The sequence below is a fragment of the Ascidiella aspersa genome, chromosome 1 (assembly GCF_963924565.1).
Source record: "Ascidiella aspersa chromosome 1, kaAscAspe10.2, whole genome shotgun sequence".
NCBI classification, from domain to species: domain Eukaryota; kingdom Metazoa; phylum Chordata; class Ascidiacea; order Phlebobranchia; family Ascidiidae; genus Ascidiella; species Ascidiella aspersa.
In genome coordinates this window covers 3644764-3663276 of record NC_139447.1, presented here as the reverse complement: position 1 = coordinate 3663276, position 18513 = coordinate 3644764, and the positions used below count along the sequence as shown (strand labels likewise).

At 37.5% G+C, this 18513-nt stretch overlaps 2 protein-coding genes across 2 annotated transcripts; both read left to right on the top strand.

The window, feature by feature from the left end:
• Nucleotides 1-21: 21 nt before the first annotated feature.
• LOC146166595 (zinc finger SWIM domain-containing protein 7-like) lies at nt 22-1427 on the top strand. The gene is made up of 4 exons (XM_083391564.1): nt 22-274; nt 851-872; nt 941-1043; nt 1290-1427. The coding sequence occupies exons 1-4, from the start codon at nt 199-201 to the stop codon at nt 1425-1427; spliced, it is 339 nt and encodes a 112-aa protein (XP_083247690.1). The 5' UTR covers nt 22-198.
• On the top strand, nt 1364-17058 carry LOC146166594 (sorting nexin-19-like). Its single transcript, XM_083393671.1, has 12 exons — nt 1364-1394; nt 2029-2139; nt 2594-2792; nt 4026-4170; nt 5318-5524; nt 6266-7066; nt 8010-8223; nt 9678-9857; nt 11006-11115; nt 11915-12495; nt 14043-14194; nt 16364-17058. The coding sequence occupies exons 3-12, from the start codon at nt 2603-2605 to the stop codon at nt 16664-16666; spliced, it is 2883 nt and encodes a 960-aa protein (XP_083249797.1). The 5' UTR covers nt 1364-1394; nt 2029-2139; nt 2594-2602; the 3' UTR covers nt 16667-17058.
• Nucleotides 17059-18513: the final 1455 nt, after the last annotated feature.

Sequence of the window (18513 nt, the reverse complement as noted above, 5' to 3'; positions counted from 1 at the left end):
TTAAATACATAATTTTTCTGTACTAACTGTTTTTGATATTTATTTTGTGGACTATTTTTAGGAAATTGTTGGCCGTGGGTATTGTTATTCTTAGTTGCATTTGATTGCTTAAATTTGTGAATGTGCTTTAAACTGCATTTGTCAATTCTTAAGCATTTTTGACATTTTTAGGGCATTTTAATTGCATTGTATTATGTCATGAGTTCTGTAATTGACCTTGTGACATCCCAACTACTTGATGAAGTGAAGCAAGAATATAAAAAGCACAGAGAATGTGAGTAAAACACAATATTCTACCATTAGTAGATCCCAGTATATATTTTAAGATAGTTGTGCATTTGTTGTTTTGCACTAACAAAGAAAAAATATGTCGTTTATTCTGTGTGTTGGTTGTTATTAATCCCATGCATTGTGTCTAATTAAAGAAATGTAGTCAGAGCATGAGTATGCTGAAAGCCATTGCAGACTCACCGAATCTGTCATTCAATGATGCAAGCAGAGTAGGCAGATCATTATAAGCAATAAAACGCTTATTTAACTGTAACGCTTGGTATTGCTATAAGTCTACTAGGCCCATAATCACTCGGGCTTGACCGGAGGTCGTGAGTTCGAACCTCACTGCAGGCTAGTTGTTTTTCTAACCTGCTCTGCTTGAATCATTGATCAACAGATTCGGTGAGTCTGCAATGGCTTTCAGGGTACTATGATATGTAAGCCGTAATCGTTGGTTAAAAAGCAGCTGTAGAAGGGTTAGACTCCAGTTGTTAACACACATATGTTTGTACATATGTCTCATTGAGCATAAGTATGCCTAATTATTTCATTAAAACACTTGTTTTCTTATTTGCAGTGTCTAGCAGACTTCTATCAGTGTAAGTAGAATTTTTGACTTCTCCGACAAGTCTTAGCCTTCAAATTAATTTAATATTTCTTATTTCAGATTAAATTGTGTATTTGGTCAACCACTTCTCTCTGCTCTTGATCTGGTCGACAGAAATGCTGTAACTCATATATTTAGCCACACTGGAAAAGACGTTTATCAGGTTAAATAGATTTGAAATACAAAGCCAAGAAGGTCGAGTAGATCGACATCATCTTCAGTTAATGTAAACGTCTTAATCAAGATGATGTCGATCTACTCGACTTTTTTGGCTTTGTAATTCATTATCAAGCTATATTACATATCCGTGCATAGTGTACCCAAAAATATTTTTCTTTTATAAAATTCTATGTTGTTTTGAAGTTGTTAGCAAATAATCGTTGACATGTATAAATGTTGTTCATACCAGGTCTGTGGTTCATCTGGCAGGGTATATACTTGTCCCAGTTCTCTGCAATTCTGTCCATGTCTTTCCTACTCTTTTGGTGTAATGAAGCGTGGTGAATTACTGATGGTAAGTACACACCTTGTGCCAATATGGGATTAATAGTTTGATTGGCTTGTCCTTTTCGAGGGGTTTTATGTGCTTAAAACAGAACTAGTTCAGTGTTAGGTGGTAAGAATGTCAATGCCAATGCACACCATACAGAACATCAACATGTTGAAAATGATACTTACTTCTGTATGGGCATTGATATTCTTACTACGTCTCACTACAATCTTCAACCATTATCTTTTAGAGCCAAAGCGTTAGATGATACCTACTTCTTTATGAGCTTTATTATTCTTACTATGTCTTACTACAACCTCCAACCATTATGCTCCTAACTAGAACAGTGTTATTTGGAATAAGTTTGACATCAAAAGTGTAAAGCTTTATATATATTTTTTTTTTCTTTATGCTTTAACTTACATACTTTTTAGTTGTTATTTCACCAAATTAATTGTAAATTACTGCTAAACATCAAAATAAAAACTGTTTACAATTGGCCAAACCGGCAATAATCTTTAATTTGAATTGCAATATGGTACACAAGTTGCCATGTAAAGTAGAACTCAATAACATCCTGTTGTGGTTAAATTGCCACAGAAACAAAATGTTTGGTGTTGGTCAACTGCACATTCTTTGTTGTTCTTGTTTACTGCAGTGCAAACATTTGCTCGCAATTCATCTGTGTAAGGCAATGGAAACTTGCAGGGAAGAGGAAAAAACAGACTTGGAAATTACCAACATACTTTTTCAGCAAGAATATTAACAGGTTTGTGTAAAAAAAAATATATTTAAAGCTTACATAGATTATTTGTAAAGTTTGCAAGGCAGGGCTTGAATTGAAAAATTTTAAACCTGCAGGATAACAAAATCCTTACAGAAAATTTTTAATTTTGAACAAATTTCAGACATAAATTATTGCAGCAGGTAATCTATTGAATTACAGGTAAAGCTGAAATCGTATTTATAAAATTTGAGACACAGACAACTAAAATTGTGAGCATTTGCACGAAAAAAACGTTTTTTATGGAAAACTTCTTAAAACAACTGGATTTAACTTATACAAAATAATTTAATTAGGTAATATTAGCATCCCATGCGTTTTCCTATGTGTTTATGACTAATCTTGATTAGTACATATTATAAGAGTGGCAATTTAATATTTAATCCTCCTACTTAGCTGTATTTAATAAAGGCAAGCCGGTTGTAATTGTGTTTTGCAGTGTTCAAACATGGAGGCAGCCGCGGTCATGTTTTTTATGACCCTGTTCGGCCTTATAGTTGTGCAAATGACAACTTGGCCGTTGACGATAAATGCTCTGCTGGCTTTTCTCGTTTCGTTCATATCCTTGTACTTTGCAATTGTGAACACGTCCTTGCTTCCAATCGAGCACATTCTGCTATCCCTCTATAACAAAAACGGTAAGTAACATAATATGGCAGAGCGAACTGTAGTTTTTCATTTCCTGATGCTTGTAACTGTATTTTGCATGAGATCAGAAAGCCGGTTTCCTTAATTATTTATATCTTTCCTTTCTCCATGGCCATTTTGCGTTCCGTTCTCGCGTTTTAAACACACGCCAAAAACAATTCGATTTTTTTTCACAAACTATAGCATTACTATAGATTGAAAATTCTCATGGTAATTCTTAAGTACAATACATAAAGCTAAAAGTTGCGTTTAACAGAAACAATACATCAGGTTTTACCAAGATGTAGCTAGTAAATAATCAAATAGTGCTTTATATATTTTAGAATAACCCTAAATTCTAATAAAATATCACCAATGCCAAACAGCACTTTTTTGATATCTAGGAAAGTTTTTATTGATTTTGCAGTCAAATAACATTTTTAAAATATGTGGTACGTGTAGCAAAAATGCACATGGAGTGGGTTCTGGTTTGCTCACATTTTGTCATCCAAAGATAATTAAAAAGGCATAATCAGTACACCATGAGCCATTTAAATACTGGCAGAGTTTTGTCGGCTGTATAGAGTTGATGTTTCAGGTTCATGGGTCGACTGAAAAACACTGAACTTTGTGTCTATTAGACCTCTAGATTTAAAACTAGAAATACTCTTTAAATAATCTGTACAATTAGTTGCAGATTAAAAATGGCTTGTCCGAGATTACGTTGCTCTTGTTTTGATCACCAGTTCCGACAAGGGTGGAATACAAATAGTTATTAATTAAAATATTTTGAGAGATTCAAACAATACTCACCTTTCAAACAGTTACAACCTCAAACGATTATGACGTCAATAGTGCATATTGTGTTTTTTGAAATGTCCACACAATGCTAAATTATCAAGGCGTCCGTAAACTTGTTTTAGGGGTCCATGAAGGCCTAATGGAAATAGAATCAATTAAGTAATCAATTTTTTTTTTTTAAAGAGTTTAATCAAAATTTTTCACTAAAATGTAGACACCATTCATTACACTTTCACATTTTTGGACTGAAATCAACAGATTTCTAATGTCCATTTGTATTATTATGGACCCGGTCCGCCAAGGCATTTTTCGTCTGTCATGCTTGTCATACACTATGCTAGTCCAGACCAATACAAAGACCCTATAAGGCAGCAATCAAACCGCCGAACGTCATTCTTCCGAGCGAATTGTTGTTTAAGCTATTGAATTCAAATTGCGCGCAGGCCTTTCTACCAATAAGAAAAGCACAATTGAAGCGGCGCCGCAATCTGGCTTGCCCGAGACCTCTCTTGCGATTTTCGACGACGAAATTACGAAAAAACTACGCGAGTTGACTGGCAACATTGTAAAGGACTTTATTCTGGACTGGTAAGCCCGTTCTGCGATGCTGTGAATCACAAATACATGCATTAATTTTTTAATTTTGGAAAAAATGCTTTAATGTGTTGTGGTCTGTACAACAGCAGACTTGGACAACTAGATAATTCTAGTTTCTTAACTTAATGAATAAGAGCAAAATGTGGCTAATTCTAATCTAGTTTGTGAATTGCTTGTTTGTTTTAATTCTATAGTTAATTTAAATTCGATTTAACCACAAATGCTACTTTGTCCAACGGCATTTTTAGTCTCTCAGCGAAAACAAAATAATTTGAAAAAACTTCTTTGGTTGGAACGACTTGTTGGTGATTTCTACTCTCTAAAAGCATCTAGGATATGTTAAAACGTATAAAAATTGTAAGGTAATTCAAATTGAAGTTCCACTTAAAATGCGTAATTTTAAAAATTCGATAATTTCGGTAAATTCTAATTTTATTTCTAATCTAATTTTATAAAGCAAAAATAAATCTAGCTGTCCAAGGCTGCGCCACGGCCTAATAACTGTTGGCAGCTGAACATCGTTTTAGTCTTTAAAGTGAATTCCGAGGGGCATTTGTTCTTTGACGAACTACGCCGTACAAAATCAACGTGTAAAAGTTTCGATTGATTTTGATTTCTATTTGGCGTTAAAATTGTCTGGCAGAAATTTTTGGCTCATCTGCCTTGGGTTACTTAAATCGGTAATTGCTACATGTAAAATGTGGGCGTTATTTTTGGCGTTTTAAGTCCATGCGGCAAATGCCCTCTTTCTGGCAATTTTGGCAAACACCAAAGCATGGTGTCACACGCTACTATTTTACCAACTCATACATGTAGTGGGCAGCTACGCCAAAATGTAAACGGATATTGAACATACACAACCACGAGAGTTCATTGCCTAAATTGTTTGTGTCGAAAATAATTCTCAAATAATATGTTGTGGCCTCAGATGATTACAATCCTAATTGGACCACCCTGCTTAGTGTAAATCTACTTTATGCAAAAAAAAATGATAAAGTTAATTACAGCAATCCTAACTGCGAAAAAATTTGATCATTACAATCCAAATTAAACCACTTTGCTCTGGGACATTTCTGATCTGAAACCAATGCCTTGCTTTAGGATATTTCATCGCTAAACTAATGGTAAATTTTCCAAGGTACAACACGGTGAGCGATGACGTGCAGTTTGTCCAGCAAGCCTTTGAACTCTTCGAGCATATCTTCGTCGAGATTCGGGCTCGAGTCACCAGAGTCGACTCGCAAGTCTTCGCTCAGCTGCTCTTACGTCACCTACTACGTCATCACACCTGCTTTAAGGAGGCTCAACGGTGCGCCGGGCGACATGGCGCCAACGACCCCGACAGGTACCGACAAACTGGCTTTCGAATAGGGATGTTTAAAGGGACTCTAGCCATAAGACAGAATTCTAAAACAACATCAACGTCGGAATTAAACATAGTTCGGAATAAGACCAAAATGGGACTAATAGTCATTTAATAACGTATAAATCGGAATATATCCCAAATCTGTCCGAATAACACCTTAATGGCCAGAATCAGGCCTATACAACATTTTACTTTACCCCACCCCTAAGTACATCACTAACTTCCCTAATAATTTCAACCATAACCCAGTTTCTAACATCTACTTTTCCCCCACTTACCATACCTCATCACTTTATAAAGGCTAGATTACAAGTTAGCACACGTATGCGTGTGTATCTTTTATAGGACTATTGATAGATTAAATCATGGTATCACACCACATATGCACTTGCGGACCATTCGGCCGCTGTGGATGGCAAATAAATTAGGGCAATTTTCAGTTCAGATGAATCTACTACTCCACTAAATCGAATGACCATTTGATATGGCGTTTTGATCGCTTGACTGAATCTAAAACATCCCTAGAAGATAAAACATCCCTAGAATGATGATATACTTTATTCCAACTTCTTCAATATTGTTTTGGTCACTTCAAACTGTAGCTCAGTGTTTTTTAACCTAGGGGCCAAGAGACAAAATTATGTAGCCGTTTGTCTTAGTTGGGCCTCCAACTGTGTTTTTTTACTGATTTAAAAACCTTACGCTCTGTTCACGTTCCAGGCTACAGCAGCTCACAGTGGTCGCCTACGAGAAGCTGCACGGGCACCTTGCAATGTCCAACCTTCCCGACACAGAGATCGACCACCTACGATCCCTAGTAGCCGTCCTGCTTAAGGCCCTCCTACCCCGGAACTTCGTACTAAGCGGTACATCTCTCTACCTCATACGCGAGCTTATAGCTTGTAACGTACTCTTTCCCTTCATCGATCTGCTCAGCTCGCCTTTGTGGCTCAACGGCGCCGTGGTCACAGTGCTGGAGAGCGAGCAGGAACAGCAAGACGCTGATAATGATGAAGACGCTTCGTCCAACGCTACTTCTTCGGATAGCGACAGTGTTGAGGTGACGCTTGACCAGCAATCATCGTTCGCTTTCTCGCCTGACCATGAGATGTCAGGCTTCGTGTCGGCCGACTATGTTGCCGATGACGCCGATGCGCCACCCCAATCGCCAAGCGCGCGTTTCTCGACCACAAACAACAACAACGCTTCTGGCGAATCGGTGCTTCTCGATATTCCAACTGTTCGCTGTGGCGAAATTGGTGACCCCGACGCACTGTCATCAACCTCGCCGGATTCTTCGTTGATTGACAGCTTCCTGTCATTGCCTAATGGCGCCAGGCAGGGACACTTTTCCGACTGTGGTGAGCTAACCCCACCCAGTCGCCCCAGTTCACCCACAGTCTCACCCGAGGGTGAAAGCACAACCGCGCCCCAGTCGTCGTCATCTGGTCTCGGGCAGCATTTTCAACGAGGAGGCTTTTTCTCGCCTAAGTTTGATGAAGCGGAACAGAAGAAAAAGAGGTATCTAACAGTGGTTTAAACATTATAAAATGACTTAAGTTTAAGTCAAGTAATTTGTCCAAAACACTTAAGTCAAGTAATGTAATTGTTCAATTTTGCTTAACCCTTTAATTTGGAATGCATAGATCGGTGATTAGAGTCAGACTACATTAAAAAAACAAAAAAATTGAATGAAACTGAAGGTAACATTAGTCTTAGTTGTATTACCAGGTTTTGTCGGATTCCGCCTATAAGACCAGTATTAATAACGACTTTATCGTCAGAATTTCAGAATAACGTGTTAAAATTTTTGATTAACGTAGTTTTGCCGTTTAAGCCTTGTGTGGTCCCACGGCAGCTTGTCTTTTTCATTTGTTTATTTTGCATTTTTTAATAGTTTAAATATTTTTTACTATTTATTTGTATAGATAAACTAATTTCATTCGTATGGCGAAAACTGCATATTTATATGAAAAGTTTTAAACCTTGCTGACTGATCGTTGTTCGAAGAAGTGCGCTTCTCAAGCTATTAAAGCCGTAATCTTGTGTTTACTTGTTTAAACTAACGCAGTGGTTCTTAAACTTTTTTTACCGTGGACACATAAGTTTTTGCTTTACGGTGGACTACGGTAGACAAAACATTTTCAGAGGTGACGTTATAAATTAACGTCACAATACAAATATATTTCAGAAATGTGCTAATTTTGGTCTAAAAATGTGAAAGTGAAATGGAGTCTAAACACATTCAGTGCAAAACTTTTTTATTTTTTTTTTCTTTAAAAAATTGATTACTTCATATTTCACCTAGGCCTTCATGGATCCCCTCAAACTAGTTCACGAACCCCCAAGGGTTCCATGGACCCCAGTTTAAGAAGCCCAATGATAAAACGCCCTACCGGGGTACAAAGTTATAAATGGCGCAAACTAATCTTAAACAAACCTCAACTGCTAATTTCTTCGCAAGCTTACTGGATCAGCGGATCTTTCGACACGTTCGCATTCCCGAAGCTGTAACGATGGCGGAGGCTTTCGACAGTGGGAATAAGTACACAATGTACAGAATAACCTACAGCGCAGTGGCTAGCCCTCCAGCACAAAAGAAAACCTTTCTGAAGGCTTTTTCGCGCGCTAAAGACGAACAACCGACCGGCGAAGGCTCCGATCTGAAATCGTTCCAGGTAAGTTGACTATGAGTTATTTAACTGTATATTAAATATATACAGTAAATCGGAGCAAATTGTTTCAGGTAAGTTGACTGTGAGTATTTTTAACTAGATATATACAGTACGTTGGTGCAAATCGTTTCAGGTAAGTTGACAATGAGTTATTTAACTGTATAAAATACAGTGAATTGGTGCATATTGTTTCAAAGCTGTATTTAGGTTATAAAAAATGCAGTACTACTACTTCTCTAGTTAACATTGTTTGAACGTTCTATCAAAACAATATGCATTGTCAACGTCATAAGAGTCGAAGTTAAAAGTGGATCTAGAATAAACAAGGGTTGTTTTAAAAATTACGCTGGTCATTTTCAGTGTTTGAAGTAAAGTTTTTCAGACTCGTTTGGAATACACGTCTTAACAAAACTTCTAACCATGGGTTCAGGTATTTGTTTTGTATGGGAAGTGGGTAAACTGCGATGTATGTTTCTTTACTCACAATTATAAGAAAATACTGTTACGAAAGGCCAAAAGTGCATAAAATCGTCTAAGACTGTTAGGGTAGATTTTTCGTTGTGATTTATTTGTAAAATATTGTACAAGTAAAAATGTAATCGCTGAATGTCAGTTTTGCAAGGTTACTTTTCTCAATTTCCTCAAAAACTAAAAGTAAATAGAATATGTATATATTTATGTATTTTTTCTGCCTCAAGATCACGTTATTTCCTTGCTCGGTTCTCCAACTAATGCCACACACACACACTTAACTTGAATTACGTAATGCATCCGGCATACGCCCGGAGGCAAACGTTTTCCAATCGAACTCATGAAAGGGCTTATTGATTTTGTCCTTCAAAAATCATTACCTAATTTAAAATGACATTTTAAAAGTCTTTGGCTCAGTTACAGCCTTAAGCAAATGGAGTTTAAGGACTGCCCGTTACGCCCGTTGCGGCTTTAAAACAATCACAATACGCTGTTTGTTATCTGTAAAACGAACAAATGCCAATTGCGCTGGAGTCCATTGTAACCTGTTGTTGATGTGTCAGGTTATTGGCTTTGTTATGCCGTTGGTCTTAATGCTTTGGCATTATAGATTTTTTTGCGTTAGGCCTTATTGTGTGTTCACAGTGTTCTCATAGATATTGATCCTCATAACAAGGACAAAAAATAAAAAAAATTGCATGTCATATAGCTAAATGCCCCAGTCTAACATTTTACGCAGGCCTCAATTCGACAGATTAAGGACTTATTCCGATTTATACGTTATACGACTATCAGATATTAGTCATATTTTGGTGTTATTCCGAACTGTGTTTTATTTCGACGTTGTTGTTCTAAATTCGGTCTGGGCAAGTCCTTTCAAGATATGTGACTATGAAGCCTGTGATAAAAAATTACAAGCAATTGAAGAGAAAAAGAACCAAAGATTTTTTGCTGTAATACATTGTAACCTGTTTTTGATGTTTCAGGTTCAACGGAGGTTCCGTGAATTCCTGACGCTGCAGGATCGCCTGGGGGAGAACCCCTCACTTCGCAAGATCGCGCAGGGGGTGCGGGGACCCTCCCGCATGTTCCCCATGCCAATCGGCAACCGCGACAAGGAGTACATCCAAAAACGACGCCTGTTTTTGCAGGCCTATCTCAGAGAGGTACTTGGGCTGAAAAGCTTGTTTTATTACGCCTTATTTCGTACCCGAGGGAGGTTTGTCGGTTAACATAGCAAATGTTCATTATTGTCACAACTTACTTTCTAACGGTTGTTTTAACTATTAGAAATGAATTAGAATTAACCATATTTTGCCCTAATTCATTTATTTAGAAAACTAGAATTACCTAGTTATCAAAGTCTGGTTGTGTTTACCATTCGTTCCGATGTGCATTAAACTTGTTGTTTTTGTTGACTAGCCGTTCGTATTACGACACATTGCCTTAAATAGTGACGCAATGTTTACTGCGTTAAAACAGGTTATTACGCATTGAATTTGCGAGAAAACCACGTGTGTTGTTGTTGAGCGACCAAGCTAAAAGCAAAACTGGTAGTTTACACTTGTGGGTATATAGGCGTCGAAGTATATTCCAAAATAGCGGCACATTATTGTGTCCGTAACAAATAAAACTATTTCGTGCAAAGTTATTTTTTCCCGACACTCGGTTTTAAGAGGCTCGTTGGTCGAAAGAGCTTTGCTTATGCATTGCTTCGTTCAAAATCATTGGTGTTTTATTCGACTGTGTTATAAAATAAACAATTTACCGTTTCTAAAGCTATTACAAACTTTTAGAACTTTTAAGGTCGGCATAATGTGTTCTGTTGGAGGGCAAGATTCTGTTGTGGAAACACATACTAAGCTTAATAATTTACAAAACAATATGGAACATTCAATAAAAATATAAAAGCCATAATATTTGATAAAAGCGTTTTATCTTCACTTGATTTTTACACTGACGATGGCATGAGTTATTGCTGAAACGTCTGTAAATTGCGAAATGTCGCTTTTATCAAATATTATGGCTTTATATTTTTATTGAAATTACTAAAGAAACCCGTGTATTGTGTTCCTAAATATGGAACCTATTTCTTAGGTGGTCGTATGAACTTGCCTATCATTACTACGCTAGGGTATATTTTTGACAATACACAGACAAGAGTATTGCTCTGTTTGTAGCATACATGTCGAATTTTCTTGGTGGTTTTCGATTAATATATAAAACATTTACTACACATTTCTACCGTTCACTAAATATTATAAATTTCAATCAAAAAGCAAACTGTTTGGGTCAAGTTTTATCTGTGTTTTAGCTTTGCAGCCACGTTCCCATTTGCCAGTCGGCCGAAATGAAGGAATTCCTCGCTTTCAACTCCGACCCACGTCTAGCATACGTCAGAAGGCCGTCTGACGTCATACCTAGGTACGTTAAAAGCCAGTGTTGTGAACAAGTCATTTTGAAATGACTTAAATTCCAGTCAAGTCATTTGAAAAATTATTCAAGGAAAAAATGCGATATTTAGAACCTATTCCGACGGTTTTAGGTACGATTCCATTGCATATGGTGAAAGTTGATGTCCACTGAAATCTTTATCAGTTAACAGACCATAAACACAATGATGTTAACAACAACTTAGTTCCTTATTCAAATAGAATCACACAAAGTTATCAACGCTAATAACAATTAACACGGAATAAATATAAAACTTAACTTACACCGCAACAGAGTAGATGTTACCACTAACACAGGCGCGTCTCAAATGTAGGGCAAACAAGACACGTTTAAACGAGACACGTACATGCTCTAGGCAAAGCGCGCCACTAGGAGCAGTGTTGAAATAAAATAAAACACTAAGGTTAACATATGGTATTACGTATTCGGTTTCATTTTCTCGTTTGTCTCAATACTATGAATCTACAGCTAATTACTCTGCAGATATTTTTGTTTAATAGGTCCTAATAGTGTGCCCCCCTCCAAAAGCGTTCTAACGCAATCTTATCGAGCCAAATAAAAAATATGTCGAATTATCAAGGAATGGTTTGATCACATTACAGTATTCAACGAAAATGTTTTGAGCAATTATTTTGAAAATTTTATTTTATTCTTTTGTTAAAACACAGACAACGTAATCAAGTTCAAATGTGATTTAATTTGTTTGCGAGTGGTCTTCAGTTTCATGTCGAACAGACAATCTCCCATAACATAAAAACTTTAACCCCAGGTTCGACAAAATGCTCAAAAACGCGCTACAGGAATTCCTGGGCTCAGCAAGCCTCAAAATCGCCGACACATTCTCTTCGGACAACGACGGTGACTTCTACGTTCCCAGCCCTCCACCAACATCCACCGACCAGCACCTAAACCACTCCAAGTCCATGCCACAGCTGCCACCGGTGGGGGAAGCCCCGGGAACCGGTGACGCAACACTGACGTCACGCGCCCCCTCGACGACGCTGACGTCACGCGTACCCTCTATGACGCACACCATACCCGCCATGAAGATAACGCCGGCCGCTATAGGACCGGTTAAGAAGCTTAAGAACCTGGTGCTCGGCCGTGCCTCGGCGCCTTCAGTGCTACAGGACGCTTACCGCGACTTTACCCCGTTTAACGGCCCCCGGAACGCCAACCACGTCACATTTGGCCGGCCCTGGCGGACCCCGGACAACCTGCTGGCCTGTCGAAACACTTTTCGCGCCCATTGGTCGACTCCGGCGCGAAGGACGCAAGGCGATGGGTGCGATCGCATGGAAAACCAAGCAGACGTTGATGCCAATTTCCTCGGCGAGTTTTCAGTTGCAGGTCGGTGGATGTAATTTAATTTGCTAACATGTGTATATTAAACAAAAAAAAGTAATCTCCAAAATGTTTAACAACTGTCATTTGAAGCAGTTGTGTTAACTGTAATACATTCCAAGGTTGTTGCCAAAACTTAATATTTTGTCATTAGAGTGAGTACAATACTAAACAGTGAACTCTTTTTAGCTCTTCAGCAATTCGATCCTGTTTTTTTAAACATTGTTGTTTATCAGTTCTACTTTTGCAGCGACAGGTCTTTATCTAAACTTGCGATTGGCGTATGTACAATTAGGCGTAACCATCGGCAGTAAACACATTAAATTATATTGGTTTCAATTACCCGAAATAAACGGCAGAATTGGGTACGAAAAATTTGGAAATTTTCATACTATCGCCTCAGCATAATAGACAACATTGTCAAATAGCTGCAACATTAATATCCACATTCGCTCTTTTAACGCTACAGCATCCAACTCTATGAATAATTGACGTTTGAAAATTCTTTAAATTCGCACTTTGACAAGCGTTCTTCGAATGAGGCACAACACCTAGACGTGGAGTGTATAGCGCCACGCTCATACACGCATTGCTTTTTCTTAACGCAGTTTTCGGCATTCTCCCATTAATTAGTTTTTAGTGACTTGGTGGAATAGGATTATTTTTTTTACAACTGCCCTGTGCATTAGCCGATGAAAACGTCATCGGTCTGCGTCGATTTAGAATTTCCATGTGTCCACTGAACTTAATCCTTCTAAAAGTTACCAGTTTGGAAATTGCCGTCATTTTTTCAAAGTGGTTTTTAACCTATAAGCCAATGAAGACTTATTGAAGTTAAGAAAATACGACGTCGGCCAGCACGTTTCGATACCTAAAATGACTTTGCGTTCCACTTTTAAGTGGCCAATTGGTAAGGCCAACCGACCAAAACATTAGTGAATGAATAGAAGCTTGTAAACGTCGTTATCAGACAATTGCAACCGAAATATATCAGGTATTAATAAGTCATATTGTGATCTAATTCCGCACTGTGTTTTGTTTCGACGCTGATGTGATTCTAATTCCGGCATGCTGCTGTATTCAGCTGGCGTCGCCTATACTGAACATTTCTGTTGCCTGTCTGCTTACTGGGGTAAATACTTTAACTTGGTAAAATTAAAAGTGGAAAAGACACATTCATATAATACTTGACACATTTTTAAGACTGAGTTAGTCTTATATATCTTTATTTAACATAATATCTATGCCAATTTATATTTTTAAAATTGTTTAAAGCTAGCTAACACCTAATAAAACAGAAAATGAATTAAGAGTTATTCGAAACGTTCAGAATGATACCTACTTCTGCATTGGCTTACGTCTTACTACAACCTCCAACCATTATTCTTCAAAGCTTAATTAACACTTTAAAGTGTTAAGCATTCTATGAATTTGTCTCCTCACTTTTAGTTTTAACAATTAGAGTATTTACCGCTTACCGGGCCTTTGAGGGAATCAAACCAAGCATATAGAGACGCTACTTGGCAACAACCAATGTTGTTTTTTTCTTCCAGGCAAGCTGTTCCGTTTAACCAAGCGAATCTGGGGCTTGGAGCTTGGCGTAAACACCCTCTCGTTTCTCGCGGTTGGCCGCTTCGCCACCCACTACCTCAACGTGCATCTGCAAGAACTCACGGTCAAGGAAAAGTGGATGAAGTATTTGTCGGTGGGTTGATGGCGAACGCTATATTACTTGTAATGAATTGTACTTGCCATTTTAATATTTTAAGCACCTATTTTACTTTTCCGCATGCCCGATTTTTAGTTAGGGGTTCATAAAACGAGTGTTGCGGTAAACGTTTTCAACATATTTTTCACCGTTAGTTTTTTATTTATTTAAAACTCTATATGACTTTGAGCTCTGACATTTAGTGTGTCATCTTATGCCTGATTAGGTTGTATATGTTATTAGTGTTGTGATGACTTGACACCGTTTTCAAATAACTTTACTTCACTTTAGTCATTTGGTCAAATGACTTGGGTTGAAATAAAGTGTTTTCTTTTAAAATTTTATTATAAAATTGAGCTAATTATCTAAGTTTGTAAGTAAAACGATTTGAAGTTATTTAAAATAACTTCTTTACAAACTGCTCATTTCACAATGAATTCGTAAGTTTGCAACTGGCGCCCAGTGATTTGCCAAAATGTGCAGCAGTGGCCGGATACCGAGTGACGTAATCATGCAACAGCATAGCTGCGTTTTGTGCAGGTTCCTTTAGAATTGGTGCACAAAGGCCGGAAATGGTCGTTTAAGCGCATTTTTCAACCACCATTTTATTCCAGACAGTGATGGTACTTTAGAAATATGCAAAAAACGTACCTTGTCAAATTATAATGGTTGGGATAAACCATGCACTTTAAAATGTAATTCAAAATAGAAGTGAAACATACAAAAAAATAATACCAGACAATGATTCTTGTACGTACGTAAATATAAATTACCTCGCACTTTTAACATGTGATCGTATTGCGCCACAATTGCCTCACGACTCCAGTCTTTGAAATCCATCCATCCACAGGCTCTACTTCAATTTTCTATCCGCATTGGTATTTTATATAGGTATTAAACAAGTTGGGCCATAAAGTGAGCTTAGTAACCTTCTAACCCAGGGGTGGGCAATTATTTCTATCCGCGGGCCGCATGGGAAACTAAAAATGGTGTGGCGGGCCGGGTCAAAAATAGGATCTGAAATAAACATAATACGACCCTAAATGACGGTGAAAACGAATTTGTTACTACGTTTGGAGTTATGCGAAAATGTACAATTTAAGTCATAATTTAAAGATGGCCACAGGACGTCGCGCGAAGCGCCAAAAATGCAACTTGATTTTTTCTGAAATCCAAAGTTGAATTTAGATCTACAAGGGGACGAGAAGCATTAAGCAAAGACACAAAATGTACATTTCTTGATATATTGGCGTTTATCAAGTTGTGGGCCGCGTTGACCCAAAAGTTAAGATTAAAATATGAAAAATTCATAGAAAAAAACTTACAACGTTTTTTGCTTGTTAAAGCTTTAAGTTACCTATGTGTTATTTTCGGTAAAACGGCCATATTCCAAATACGACAGAAATCGGGATAAATGCACAACATGCATTACCTAAATTAGTTTACCAAAATGTGAATCGGTATATTTTAGAGTTTAGAAAACGGTCGTTATTTTGCTCATATTTTAAAGACTATACTTTCGACGTGCTAAAAATATATAAGTATAGGACTAGCCTATTTAGGCGAAGTTTGTTCAACTTTCGTTGGAGAGAGTGCCACAGTAGAGAGGGCGCTATTTGTCTGTAAAGTTTCCAAAACTTGCTTAGAACTTACGAGAAATACAGAAGATATTCTTGTTTTTTTATTCTTTGTTTTTTGTTGTTTTTTTCCCGGATGTTGCCCAGGTCTGTTCTAACCCATGGCATTGGGCCATCTATTTTTAACGCGTTGATGTGAATCACAGGTTAAAATAAAACGTACTGTGACGCTAAAAAAGACAAGCAAATGTTTCTGAAACCTAAAATGCACATCATTTTCAGACAAAGGCGTCGGACTTTCAAAAATCCAAGGTGTTTTTTGAGCCAGTGCAAAAATGATTATTATGACATAAATCACGTGACAGCATTGACGCTGTCGCACTTTTTTACTGAAACCATTTTGCCTTTTTTTTTCTTCAAATTAAGTAACTGACGATGACAGTATAGGCGAAATATATATTCCTTAAAAAATGTCTGATTCTGTTTCTAAACTTTTTTCATTGTTACTCACAAGTCACAACTATGGATGTCACTAGAAAACTCAAAACGGCCTCGTAAACTTCAAAACTGACCTTATTTTATGTGGCAGGCTCTCCAGGACGCATTGTGGCCAAAGGGCGAATGGAAGAAAACGCGCGCCGACGAGGAAGACACCAACCCGGAAAAGGTCCTGGAGGCGGCCAGAGAGGCCCTAGGGTCCGCCCTCCCCGACGCCCTACCCCTACTGGTGGGTCAAACACACTTCAAGAGCGGGGTGGCCGAAGTTTTGGAGTCTTTCAGTAACCAGACGATCAACAGGCACCTGGTTTACCACTTGCTCGACACAGCCACTCGGCAGCTTTTTCCCGACCTGCAGACAGTTCTCTCGCATAGGAGCAACATTGCCCTGTGATGTTATTTTCGCTTTTGATTTTAAATTGATCTCACACTGTTTTCTCGTTTTCCTGAGGTGTTAGGTTGTGGCAGTGTTGTAATGGCTCAAGTCAATGAACTTGGGAGCATAATGGTTGGAGGTTGTAGTAAGACGAAATATCAAAATTCATGCAGAAGTAGGTATCATTTTGAACGTTTCCAATAACTCTGTATTCATTTTTAACATGGTGTTTGATATTCTTACCAAGCCAATGACTTAACTTAAGTGTTTTGGGTAAATGACTTTATTCGTTTATCCAATTTTAATAGCGTAACGTGTGATATTTATGAAGGACTTGATTAGAATTGACTTCCTCTACATGTGACTGGACTTGTTAATTATTCAAAAAGACCTGACTTGGACTTAAGTTATTCTACAAATGACTTGACTTGGACTTTTTAAAATGACTTGTTTACAGAACTGTGTTGTGGGGGCAGCTTACGTTTATATAAATTTCCCTGGACGAAAACTTACGACACAATAAGCGTGAAAATGTTGATGGTTATTCTCTAGCGGCTTATTTACAGGCAAACACATTCATGGTTACCAAACAGAGCCCGATACATTCAAGCATGCCGTTGCAAGCCACGTATATATGTAGACTCGCTACATCACATATATTTAAACTCGAATCCAATTGTTACTTTTTGTTGTTGTTTTTGCGTCGTTCCATTTACTCATATCCTCCCGTATAAAGCACTGTTACACATTCCCGTACAACGTATGTACTGTAGCAGCGTACAACCGGCATCGCTGGCCAAGTTCCCATAATAATAACTTTGTTCCTTTCGAAGAATTTACGTGTTGTTGTTGTCAAGTGAGACATTTACCTATTTATTAAATATATATAACAGGCTTTTCTGAAGTTATATAGGCTTGTACAATTTATTCCAATTTAAAAAAAAAATTCATTTCAATTTTTGAAATGTTTTTAAATGATAATATTAACCAAACATAAACCGGAATGCAAGAAAACTAACTTTGTAATTCATTTTTTATATTTAACGATATATGTTGCATGCTTTTCGTGAATAGTACTTTTTGACTGCCTGGGAATTACCATAACGTTCTTTTAAAAAACAACTGTGGTAGAAGAAATGGTGTCGCAAATAAAATTATGTTTTCCAATAGATTTTGAATTAATCGTTTGCAAGCAACAATATAGAGAACTCTTTAATTAAATTGAGTACTTTAGATATATGAGACAACATATAAGACCTTTCTTTGCAAAATTGAGACGAGATTACTAATTTGAATAGCTTAACAAGTAACTTTTATGACAAGGAAGGACTTGGCTGGGACGTGCACGGTGCCTGTTTTTTTCAAATTAACGTCTAACAAGCTTAGTAAGTATTAAAAAAACACTACCGAAGGTGACATCATTCTATCGCATTTTTCTCACGTTTTTTAGCTTGCGTCGCACAACAACAATAAAGAAAAAGTTCGGAAAACACTTTCCACAAACGAATAATGTTTCTTGTACGCCTTAAATTCACTTCACTGAATTAGAAAAAGCTTGGCGGTAAACCTTCCACGAAACAATAGTGTTTCTTGTATGCCTTTGATGCACTAAATTAGAAAAAGCTTGGCGGTAAACTTATAATCTTTCGAGGCGCACTGGTGTGCCGCGGCAAACAGTTTGAGAATCCAATTTATAGATGGAGTCTCGATCGAGAACATATTTATTCCACCGCTGGCAATTGGTTTAAACGGGCAGACTTAACGAGAAGCCGTAGTACAGTTGATGCAACATCTTTGACCAACTTTTTAACACAGCTTCGCTAGCTATTGCTGTTAATGAGTTGAGCAACCAAGTTGTCAGATGT

Coding starts and splice junctions, on each gene's coding strand:
- LOC146166594 (XM_083393671.1), top strand. CDS start 2,603: ATGGAGGCAGCCGCGGTCATGTTTTTTATGACCCTGTTCGGCCTTATA. Junction 2,793..4,025: donor ATCCCTCTATAACAAAAACG/GTAAGTAACATA, acceptor AATTGCGCGCAG/GCCTTTCTACCAATAAGAAA. Junction 7,067..8,009: donor GCGGAACAGAAGAAAAAGAG/GTATCTAACAGT, acceptor TTTCTTCGCAAG/CTTACTGGATCAGCGGATCT.
- LOC146166595 (XM_083391564.1), top strand. CDS start 199: ATGAGTTCTGTAATTGACCTTGTGACATCCCAACTACTTGATGAAGTG. Junction 275..850: donor ATATAAAAAGCACAGAGAAT/GTGAGTAAAACA, acceptor TCTTATTTGCAG/TGTCTAGCAGACTTCTATCA. Junction 873..940: donor TCTAGCAGACTTCTATCAGT/GTAAGTAGAATT, acceptor TTCTTATTTCAG/ATTAAATTGTGTATTTGGTC.